Genomic DNA, 11,709 nt, shown 5'->3' on the forward strand with positions numbered 1-11,709 from the left:
TCATGCTTGCTGGGGCTTAAAGGAAAGCTCATATTGATTAGACCTTTACTCTATGCCCATCCAGAATGACATATATTCTGACATATATTGGCACTAGATGTATAGTCAATATTTCTTTTTCCCTCCCCAGTCAAAGCGCATATCTGCTAAAGATGCCCTGGCTCACCCGTACCTGGACGAAGGCCGGCTGCGCTATCACACCTGCATGTGCAAATGCTGTTTCTCCACGTCTACTGGGAGGGTCTATACCAGTGACTTCGAACCCATCACAAACCCAAAATTTGATGACACTTTCGAAAAGAACCTCAGTTCCGTACGGCAGGTGAAAGGCAAGTACAACGTCCTTGGTTTCTAAGGATTTTAACACTGGGGTGGGTTTTCCAACGCCCCTTGGCACTAAAGGGATTAAAAACACATTTAATACAATGCATAAACTGTGGCATGTGTTTAGGAAGAAAGCTAGGTAGCTGTAGTGAGTCGCACTTTTTTGATGGTTGGAAAATCTTTTAGAAGATGATTCTTTGTAAGCGCTATCACTTCTAAGAGCAGGCAGCGTGATTGGAGTATTTACTGGGTTTTCAGAACAAACCTATGTTTGAAGACATTGTGACTATCCATTAAGAAAGAATAGCAATATAGCAATGGTGCAATATCAGTGATAACAGGGGCCATGTGAACCTTATATACAGTATTAAAAGCCTACAGTTAAAAAATTTAGAGCTGCTAAATCATATAATTATGGAAATGTAAGGTCACTTTGGAGATTTGTTCATACCGACATGCCATGTTAATATGAGTAAATACATGGTATGACTTGCAATGCCTTTTAAATGTGTTATACTTGATAGACATTCTTTATTTTATTGCAGAAATCATTCATCAGTTTATTTTGGAGCAGCAGAAAGGAAACAGAGTGCCGCTCTGCATCAACCCTCAGTCTGCAGCGTTTAAAAGCTTTATAAGGTAGGTATCGGCAAATGACGGGTTAATACAGCCCTAATCTTCATCATGGATGATAATGCGTGTGTTTGAAGAAACTGTAGGAAGACAAAGTTTATGAAAATAAATCTGATGCGATGATTAGTCTACCTTGCACTCAAAATGTTTTATGTCATGAAACAGTAATTGACAATCGATTGTTGGATCAGGAGAAACATATGATACACTATAGCAGAGTAAGAAAGTAGACCCTCAACAAGGATGAATAATAATCTGCATGTTAGGGTTGGGAGGTGGTTTAATAATTAATTGCAGACACACATGGCCATGCTGTAGTTACAGTGAACAACGCTGGGACACAGGCGTTTATTAAATAAAGTGAGAGCTCACGCGGAGGTTGTGATTTCAGTGTCACAAAATGCCGGCCCCAGCTTATCTCTCTGTAAAAATAAATAAAAGATTTGGCCCACAGATTTAGATATGCTTTATGTGGGGCCATCAATGCTATTGGGGCTCACTGGGGTCTGCCCTTTGTAAAGTGAAAAGCAGCCCCGATGTGTTGACGTTTTACCGCTTTCAATGTCATTCTGCATTCACATGCGCTCCGATGTAGCGTCATTTATTTCTAATCATTTCATCTATGGGTTAGTTTGACAAAACACTGAACTTCATTAATCATGAGAAACATGAGGTTTTCATTCATTATTCTTAAAGGCCATGAGTATATATTCGGCTGTGTCATGCGTATGTATGTGTTTCTTCCAGTTCCACTGTGGCTCAGCCGTCTGAGATGCCACCATCTCCGCTGGTTTGGGAATAAGCGTGGAAGACATACTACTGAAAATGTCATGTAGCTTTCCACTGGAGTCTGGGAACGGCAATTCTGAAGGCCGACTGCGCTTGTACTGTAATATTTGCTAAATAAGGTGTAACGTATCAACCACTATGTGTAAAATGTTAATCATTTTAATGGCAAGATGGTGTACTATGGACTTTCAGTCCTACTAAGTCAGTGGTTGTATCCAACACAGAATTGCTTATTTTATGCATTCTAAGCAGTTTTGAGGCTCAGAACAATTTGACAATGGCACCAAATTTAAAGGGGTTTTAGGGGTGTTACTTTTTTTTTCTCTTTGGTGGGGGAAGGGATCTTTGTAGAGGTTTCTTCTTGGTTTTTAAATATTGGTTTATTTATTTTTTAATGAATGTGCACATTTTTTTTTTTTTTTTTTTTTTATACTGAGCCATTCCTAAAGCCTCGTAAATTATGTTAATACAAGCAATTAGACTTTAGAGACTGTCTGGAGACAAATCATGAAGTACTTCCCTAGAAGAGAAATGGGCTACAAGGAGCAAAAGTCATCTACGTATCTTGATGACCTTGGACTAGCACTGGACTGGAGACATTTTTCTACTCACTTGGAAACCGATGGTTTGTGGTTAGAATGAGTGCGTCTGCGACTAGAGGGACGGGAACTTTGATTCCTTTCCCAATATAAATATATAAAATATATATTTAATCTATTTTTCTTAGATTTAATTTTCTTTCTTACCTTTTAACTTGTGGGCATGCCTCATTCATCAGTGTAAATAATGCCATCCGTGGGTTTCATTTATGAGGGACCCATTCATTTTCCCGCTGTAAGAAAAAAAAAAAAAAGTGAGCTAGCTTGCACAATTTAATCATCAATGTTTTTTTGTGACTTTTAATTCATTTTATTTTATTCAATCTTGCACTGGGCAGTTTAAACAATAAAAGCAGAACATAGGGGTTGTACTTAACTGTGTTTGTGTACCTAGGCAAAGCAGCTGTGGAAGTATTGAAGTGTCACAGTAGAGAATTATTTTAAGAACTTTTCTTTTTTTCCTCCGTTTCTATATGAACACTGAAATATTTTGTGTATATGTATATACAAACACGTACTGAAGGCCTCTACCTCCTGGAGTTTACAGCTCAGCTTGTTTCACTCCAAATTATTATTTTTAGGTTCAGTGTGCAGACTTGAAACTTGAATGTTCCTTCCAACTTTTGTAAACATTACAATACAATAAAAGAACATTTAATATTGCTTTGCACCTATATCAAATAATTTGAATGGCTTACCCTTGTGTGAATCCAAAAATCAACATTTTGAAGGAAGACCCTGGTATTTGTTATGGACAGTTGTTGAATTTATTGTAATTTATCGCAGAAGAATATTTTTATCTTGAATGAGCTGGAGGATAGGAGGACACAAAGCAATTTTTGGTTTATATTCCTTTTTTTTTTTCTTTTTTTTTTCAGGGAAGTTTTTATCTTCAATGAAGTCATTTTGCTGTGAAAAGTTTGTGTTCTTTCTGTATCCAAATTGCAGATATATTTTGGTATCTTCCTAGTTTCATTTTTCTTCTATAAAGTGGCTTCTGAGAAATCAGGGCAAAAAAACCCCCAAATGAAACATTTTGATGGGATTTGTTTGCAAAACACAATATCGTCACGAAAATAATAAAAACGTGAAGTGAAATGGGTTATATCTTCGAGGGTGGTCGAATGAGACACTTGCTGGTCACTTTGTAAATGTAGATTTGAAGTACAGTGGTGAAAACATTAAATGTGACATTAAAAAGTTATGTTTTTGTTTCTCTTTGACATATTTCCTGGGACAATGCAGCTCTCTACCAAAATATTTGTAACATGTAAAGTAGATTACTAAACCTCTGATACATAAACCCTTGTGATGCTTCTTTCTTGTAACACGTTATTATGAATGGTTATTTCAACCCAAATCACCAAAGCTTCGATAAATACAGAGACACAGGTGAGAAATTTTGTTTCAATGTCCCACACATCCTCCTCATGAAATAATGCATAGTGTAAAATATGTTGAGTACTTTAATATGCATTCCTTAAAAATTACCAAAATAAAGCACTTATAGAAAAGCTGTAGCTACAGAACTTGGACATCCTTCCCATTGACTTGGTGTTCCACCAAACGCTTCTCCTGCACAAAATGGGGTTCTACAGTATCCCTGAATGCATAAGCAAATGATAATTTAAATCGGCATCTAGGATATCATAAGCATTAAGGTGGATATGATGGTTGGAGTGCACATTTAAACTAAAGACATGTTCTTGTACCTCAATTCAGCGCTTATTTTAACAGAGCATGTTCTTCACACACAAGTTGTACCTGTCCACAATATGACCTGACACCAGCAGAAGATAATGCCTGTTTTTTTTATGTTTCTAAAGATTTATTTGGTGTATATATAATAGTTTCACCAACGATATTCTTAACTGTACAGTAGCACGCGCTACCCAACAGATGTATGAAAATGCTGACATTGCTTAAGGTTCACTCTTATGAAAGCAGCACAGTTGGATATGAATTGATTGCTTTCATGGCTCAAAGCAATGTGAAGGTTATTTTTATGATCACTAAAGATCCATAGAATAATACACTATGCACTGGAATTTATTTTATATTCACTGGTTTCAAAGTTGTTATATTGATAGGCTATTGATTACACATTGCGATTATTTATGATCATGGCTGCTCCTTCTTAATAAATAAAGACAGCAACCTGTGTGTCCTCCCTGTGGTCCACATTATTTCCATAAAAGCCTCTGTGGAATGATGCCCTGCCACACTAGCCTGTTAAACAGAGTAGCTTGTAAGTGTGGTGATGGGCAGGGATAGGCACAGACATGATATGCAGCAGACATTTGCTAAAGTTACTCTGTAAAGGACACTTACACCGCCGCCACGTGTCAACAATATATCCATTTAAAGGCACAAAGCAGACATAGTAATGGAAAGATGATACAAGCATACACGATATGCTTTCTCTCTCGCCTGCCTGCCTGCCTTTTCTTTTCTTCTTTCGAAGGTGATCAATGATCTGCCCCACTAGCCCTTCTCTAGCAACAGTGTGTTCAGTCCACCAGGTGGAGGGCAATGGACAAAAAAAGTGCAATGGGCACCTTGCAAACCCCCAGGTGACTGTTTAAACTTAGGGAGGGTGCACAATATAATGTTCAGGTTGGAAATTCTAAAACAAATGGCCCTGAGTGCCAAACATTACTATGGAGGGTAGTGGAAAATTAAGATTGGCAATGTACAAACTAGTGATATTTAAGACATGTTAATACAATTATGCTTTTGTAAGCTTACAATCTATTCGCAGGTATTAATGGAAATTAACTTACCAATTCTGAAAACCATACAACCTTTTTACTTTGTACCATGGCTTATAACCAAATTTTATCTTGGTTTCAATGGATTAGCAAAATATTTCATAGTTTGTTCAGATGTGTCACTGTGAATCCAGAGTTCAACTGCTCACCATGAACTTTGACAGCTTTGTACATAGTTGCGCTATCTCCTGACTCGCATCCCAGATAACTGCTCTTCAGCCTTGGAATGTTTACTTGTGTGATTAACAGGCGGTGTTCGCTTTGTAAAGGGTACTGTGTACTGCCCATATTACTTAGTACAGTATTTTATTGTTTTGTTTTATATAGCATTTATGTATTTTTAAACAAAAAATGTAATGTTCGTAGTTTAGGTGACTAGGTCGTGCTCACCCAATACAACAGGCTCCGAACCAGTACCTGTTTTAGGGAACGTGGATATAGTAACCCGCCAGGATTAAGCATGGCTGCCGCTGCTTAATTCGGAGTCACGTGACTTTAAGGCCCTTCCCACTGTGGGTGTGAAAGGCCGCGCGGCACTGAGCTGTCCAGTGTGCCTCTGCGTCCGGCTGTCACAGACATGGCTTCCGTCACCCGCCTGCTGGAATGGATCTTCTTCTTCTATTTCTTGTCCCACATCCCTATCACGCTTCTGGTGGATCTGCAGGCCGTGTTGCCGGCCAGCCTGTACCCACAGGGGGTGAGTTCCCCGCGGGGAAACGCGCACAATGCGAATGTGATCGGTATCTGCTCACCCTCAACAGAGTCCTTACTGATAGTAAAGAGATCGGTCCAGAGACGTATTACAGCCTGTGTCTACCCCCCTGTGAAGAGACCACCCATGGCGTTACCTGTGCAGCTATAAGCAGGGTTGGGGTGATCTTTAAAGTCATTCATAGATCTACTTAGTTTTATGATTTTGTTCCAAGAAAAATGAGAGCAGATCTGAGGGTGATATAAAAGGGGCGATGAGGGGTACAATTGGATGCAGCACTATACGTGTTTACAGAAACCTTTTCACAAAACCATTCATACGCTACCGTCACTACTGTTCTTTCACCTGCAACCGCTTTTACTTTTGAAGTTTCTTCTTACAATCAGACAGTAAACATGGAAGGCAGCCGGTCCACAAGAAAATGTCTGGGCGGCAGAGATTGTCTTTTGAGTAGTATGATGGGATTTAGAGTTGGGTAAAATCTAATCGAATAACCTTCACGACCTGTTGTGTTCCCTGAAGCACCTTTTCTTAGTTTGCTGTGTCATTTTGGCTCTAATAGGGGTTGATTAGTTGACTTTGTGCAATGTGTGGCCTTCTCCATTTGTAGACATTTAGATTCTACTGGTTTGGGGTTAAATATGGTGATATGGTGATATGGTGAGCGTTTGGGGACATATGGTGACCTCAGGTACCTCATAGTCACCAGAATGTAAGAAATGATATAGAACTGCCTGATTCCTTCTTAGGTTAGTAAGGCGATGGAACCTTTGCTCCACCCCATACCTTCGGGTCAGTAGCTGTAGCGTTAGCTCTTCCCCTCAACTGCAGGTCAGTGGCTATGTAGCCTTAGCTCCACCCCTTACCTGCAGCCCAGATGCTTTGTAGCCTTAGCTCCGCCCCTCACGTACAGGTCAGTAGCTATATAGCCTTAGCTACACCGTTCATCTGCCAGTGAGTGGCTTTGCAGTCTTAGCACCACCCCTCATCTGTGAGTGAGTGGTTGTGCAGCCTTAGTGCCGCCCCTCATCTGCAAGTGAGTGGTTGTGCAGATTTAGCTCCTCCCCTCATCTGCGAGTGAGTGGTTGTGCAGATTTAGCCCAGCCTCTCATCCTGGAGTGAGTGGTTGTGCAGATTTAACCCCGCCCCTCATCTGCAAGTGAGTGGTTCTGCAGATTTAGCCCAGTCCCTCATCTCTTAGTGTGTGCCTGTGCAGATTTAGCTCCACCCCTCATCTGAGAATGAGTGGTTGTGCAGATTTAGCTCTGCTGTTCACCTGCGGGTCAGTAAGACGATGGAACCTTTGCTAAAGCCCTTACCTGAGGGTCTGTGGCTATGTAGCCTTAGCCACGCCCCTCATCTGCATGACAGCGGCAATGTGGCCTTAGCCCCGCCCCTCATCTTCCATTGAGTGGCTGTGCAGATTTAGCCCCGCCCCTCATTTGCGAGTGAGTGGTTGTGCAGATTTAGCTCCGCCCCTCATCTGCAAGTGAGTGGTTGTGCAGATATAGTCCCGCCCCTCATCTGCGAGTGAGTGGCTTTGCAGATTTAGCTGCGCTCCTCATCTGCGAGTGAGTGGCTGTGCAGATTTAGCTTCCCCCCTCATCTGCGAGTGAGTGGCTGTGTAGATTTAGCTCCTCACCTGCGAGTGAGTGGCTGTGCAGATTTAGCTCCGCCCCTCATCTACGAGTGACGGTGCAGATTTAGCTCCACCCCTCGTCTGCAGGTGAGTGGTTGTGCAGATTTAGCCCCTCCCCTCATCTGCAAGTGAGTGGTTGTGCAGAGTTAGCTCTGCCCTTCATCTGGAAGTGAGTGGTTTTGCAGATTTAGCCCCGCCCCTCATGTGCAAGTGAGTGGCTGTGCAGATTTTACTCTGCCCCTCATGTGCAAGTGAGTGGTTGTGCAGATTTGGCATCGCCCCTCATCTGCGAGTGGCTGTATAGATTTAGCCCCGCCCCTCATCTCTGAATGAGTTGCGTTGCCTTGGTCTGAAGTGACAGACCCCACACCCCTAATGTTGGGCCGGTTAGAGGGGGATCGTCATCTCCCCAGCTAGCCCTGCTCACCGGACACCACCTCCCCAGACCAGCACTGATGGTGCTTGGGTGCGCACTGCCCACGGGGGATGAGCAGGGCTGGTTGGGAAGAGCAGAATCGTGCCGCTGCCTCGGCAGTGCCCTGACGGCCCAGGGGAGGTGGCCTTTCCTCTCGCGCCCTCCCATAAACAAACGCTACTGTTTTTAGGGGCTTTGTGGTGAATCACATTTTTGGCAGCAATGTGATTCACCGCAGTGCCCTGTTGAGCTGCTTTTGTACCCCCAGCTCTTTCTCAATGAAGTGCTTTCATAAAAGGGAGGACAACCTCTCCCCTGTTCCACCAATCGAGGAAGAGGGTGTGTGCCTCCTTGCCCACTACCCCTTGTTCCCACCCAATAACCTAGCCCCTGTTCCCATCCAATAACCCCTGTTCCCATCCAATAACCTAGCACTTATCCTGTTGGGAGCATAAAGCTCTGGTGGTCTGTTTGCCTCATCTGGCTAATAACTTTTACTTGCAAGATCCAAGGCCTGTTATGATGGAGGACACAGGGCTATGACATCGTTATCTAGTATTCCGCCATCACACCACAAGGGAGCAATGCCAAAGGACGCGCATTTATCTCCCTTGTGATTCACAGGAGTCTCCCTGTGTGCTTCCCCCAGCAGCAGACTTAATCACCATCGTCTTTTCCCGATCTTCGCTGCATCCCAACAGTACAAATGAGGATGCAGTTAAATGAGTTGCCAGGGGGTGGCGCTGCTTGCAGAAATGTATATGAATTAAAGGCCTATTGCGATAATATGATATATATTTAGCATTACCGTTGTGTATGATATGCTTCTAATGAACATTCCGTCTGTGCCTTTCCCCAGCTGTTGGATGTAATGAAATGGTACACAGTCACGTTTAAAGACCACCTGATGATGAACCCACCGGCTTGGTTTATGAGCTTCGTTTTTTGCGAAGCAGTCGTACAGCTTCCTTTCTTTCCTGTGGCTGCTTATGCATTTTATAAAGGTATGGAACCATATTCAGCCGTTTATCCTTCCAGCATTCAAATCTGTTCCCATGAAATGGCTCAGGTGACCCCCTGAACAATTTATGGGGCACAAATTACTTTGTAATGCATTCATTTAACCTAAAAAGAAAAAAGGAAGTCGGTTTATTATTAATGTATTGTTTTATATAGAGCCATCATATTCCGTAGCTACCTTTAACGGAAGCTGCAGCTCCAGGCCTGCAACAGAATCCCCCTTCCCAACACTGATTGGCTGTAAATACTTGGGGGTGAGCAAAAAAATATAAATGGGACCGCTGAGCCATCATATGTTCCTTGCTGCAATCGTTTAGCAGATAAAAATGCTTCTGTCTACAATGGGCTCAGCAGATTCCATATTAAAACAAATAAAAAGCATAATGGACAGATATCATTGCCTTTATAAAAGTTTCTCTACGGCGCATCCCGTCCAGATCAGAAGGACAGCCAGACGTCGGGCTCTATCTCCAACTCTCCAAGATACTGGAAAAAGCAACATTAAAAGAACTTTCAGAAAATATGAATACGAAAAAATCCATTGTTTATTTCACATAAAACAGCATCTTATTGTTGGAAGCCGGTGATAAAAGTTGCCCTGTAACTGTTACGATAAGACAAGTGGTTACTCTAAAATAATAGATTGCTGTTTGATTTAAAGGGCCAGTAACTATATAATAAAAATAGCTCTTGTACAAAATATTGTCCCGGGATACTTTCAAATACTTGTGTAAGATTCGTGGAATTTGGCTGTTCTTAATTCTTAATGTATTGATGTTTACCGGGCAGCTGAAACTAAACCTGAAAGATGTGATTATTGGTAATGCACGTTTTCTCGTGTCACTCTTCTGTTCTTTGTCCCCTCCGTAGGTGGCTGTAGGTGGATAAGGATTCCAGCCATTGTCTATTCTGCACACGTAGCCACCACTGTTGTTGCCATTATTGCACATGTTCTCTTTGGGGACTTCGCCAGGTACAATGGGGTGGACCCTCCAAACCAGAAGGAGCGCCTAACTCTGGTCTCCATCTATGCTCCGTACCTGGTGATTCCGCTGCTTATCCTGATCACCATGCTGTTCAGTCCAAGTTACCGGCAAGAGGAAAAGCGGAAGAGAAAGTAAACGTCCTAGAAGTTGGAGGATCAGCCATGAAGGCTAATAGACGTACATGCGCAACACGTTCCTTTCATGATCTACAGCCCCAGAAAAAAAAGAGGAAGAGCCAAACGTCGCAGCACAGCTAACACTAATCACAGGAAATTCCAGACAGGGGACCAAGGTTTTCATTCATTATAATTTTTTTTAATATAAAATGGCAGTTGACTCCTGCTAGCCCCCAAACCTCACTGTGAACCCCCTTAATACTTGGCCTACGATTCTAGCCCAGGCCCTAATTCCCAAGTACGTCATCATATGTCAGCAGAACACTTTTAATGCGGCAGCTGAAGCACTTTTTCATAAAGCGATGGTTGCCGCCAGTTTGTAAACGCAGTAATATCTTCTCAGCAGACCTGGTTTTATAAATTTGAGAGTAGCTTTATTCCTTTTTATTCCTAATCATTAAATATATCTTGGAACGGATCAGCTATTTTTTTTTTCTTAAACAATCGTAACGTTTACAAAAGCCTAATGTAATTTTTGTGTCACTGATTAAAATGTTATTTTACAGATGTGTGTTGTGTCAAACATGAAACTGTCCACATGTGGTGCAAGTGGATTTGCAACCTAAAAACAATATATATAGATATATAATATACACACGCACGCACGCACGCACGCACGCACAGACCCTGACATAGCCTCTACATACACAGATCATACACTCTCTTAATGTCTCCCTATCTTCTCCGGCCACCACTTCCGTGTACCGTCTCATTTCCCGCAGCTCGGCTTCTGGTTCCTCTGTTTTCTTCGTCCGCTTGTCCCAGCTTGGTTATGGAATGGGGGAGACGCTGTCCCCGTGGTGCACACCGTGGCTCCATCCTGCGGAAGTACTCCAAGAAGCCAGAATATTGTAGGCAGATTTGCAGAGAAAGAGAAGCGTTTCCACAAATCCGTCTGCAATATTCTGGCTTCTTGGAGTACTTGAGCAAAAGGGCGGAGCCACGGGAACAGCCTCTCCTCTAATCAGGGGAAAAGGTGTGCACAGAACCCGGATAACTGAACTGATACCGGAGGGAGGGGGACAAAGACACAAGAACAAGAAGAGCGAAGACAAGAAGTGGAGCTGCGGGAAAAGTCGACAGGGACCCGAACGTGGTCGGCAGAATGCACAAGTCTACTGGTGACGTAAGGTGCAACATACTATATACTAAAACATGTCTCAGATTTACATAAAACATGGCTTACGCATGGAGTTGTGAAACGATCCGCTTATATAAGTTGTGGTCTGTATATATATATATATATATATATATATAATGTGCATAGCGAGTCCTCCATCCTATTTACCATACAATGATAAAATTCCTGTATTTGCCACGAGCAGCATTGCGCGTCTTGGCGTTAATGGTCCTAAGTGCAAATTTCATTATCTACTGTGGCTCTGCAGCCTTAGCTCTACCCCTCATCTGCGGGTCAGTGGCTATGTAGCTCCACCTTAGAAGAACGATACATTTTATTTACACAGTTTAATGAATAAAGACATTTCCTGCTATTAACCTGTGGGTCAGTAGCTATTCAGCCTTGGCTCCGCCCCTCGTCTGTGAGTCCTTGGCCTTTCAGCCTTAGCTCTGTACCTCATCTGTGAAGGAGTGGTTGTGCAGATTTAGCTCCGCCCCTCATCTGGGAGAGGGGGATTGTGCATAT

The 11,709-nt window shown here is 42.5% G+C and overlaps 2 protein-coding genes across 2 annotated transcripts in view; both read left to right on the plus strand.

Annotated features, from left to right (window-relative positions):
• The window catches only part of NLK (nemo like kinase), a 66,997-nt gene extending 63,448 nt beyond the window's left edge, over positions 1-3,549 (plus strand). The window contains exons 9-11 of the mRNA XM_053457155.1: positions 131-329; positions 870-963; positions 1,705-3,549. Coding sequence (XP_053313130.1) covers positions 131-329; positions 870-963; positions 1,705-1,759 — 348 coding nt within the window. The 3' untranslated portion in view covers positions 1,760-3,549. The remainder of the gene's footprint in view (positions 1-130; positions 330-869; positions 964-1,704) is intronic.
• Positions 3,550-5,659: 2,110 nt separating this feature from the next.
• On the plus strand, positions 5,660-10,479 carry TMEM97 (transmembrane protein 97). The gene is made up of 3 exons (XM_053457158.1): positions 5,660-5,813; positions 8,742-8,886; positions 9,773-10,479. Exons 1-3 carry the CDS (start codon positions 5,694-5,696, stop codon positions 10,021-10,023), a joined length of 516 nt encoding a protein of 171 aa, XP_053313133.1. The 5' UTR covers positions 5,660-5,693; the 3' UTR covers positions 10,024-10,479.
• The last annotated feature ends 1,230 nt before the right edge of the window (positions 10,480-11,709 follow it).

This window comes from Spea bombifrons, chromosome 2 (assembly GCF_027358695.1).
Source record: "Spea bombifrons isolate aSpeBom1 chromosome 2, aSpeBom1.2.pri, whole genome shotgun sequence".
NCBI lineage: Eukaryota > Metazoa > Chordata > Amphibia > Anura > Pelobatidae > Spea > Spea bombifrons.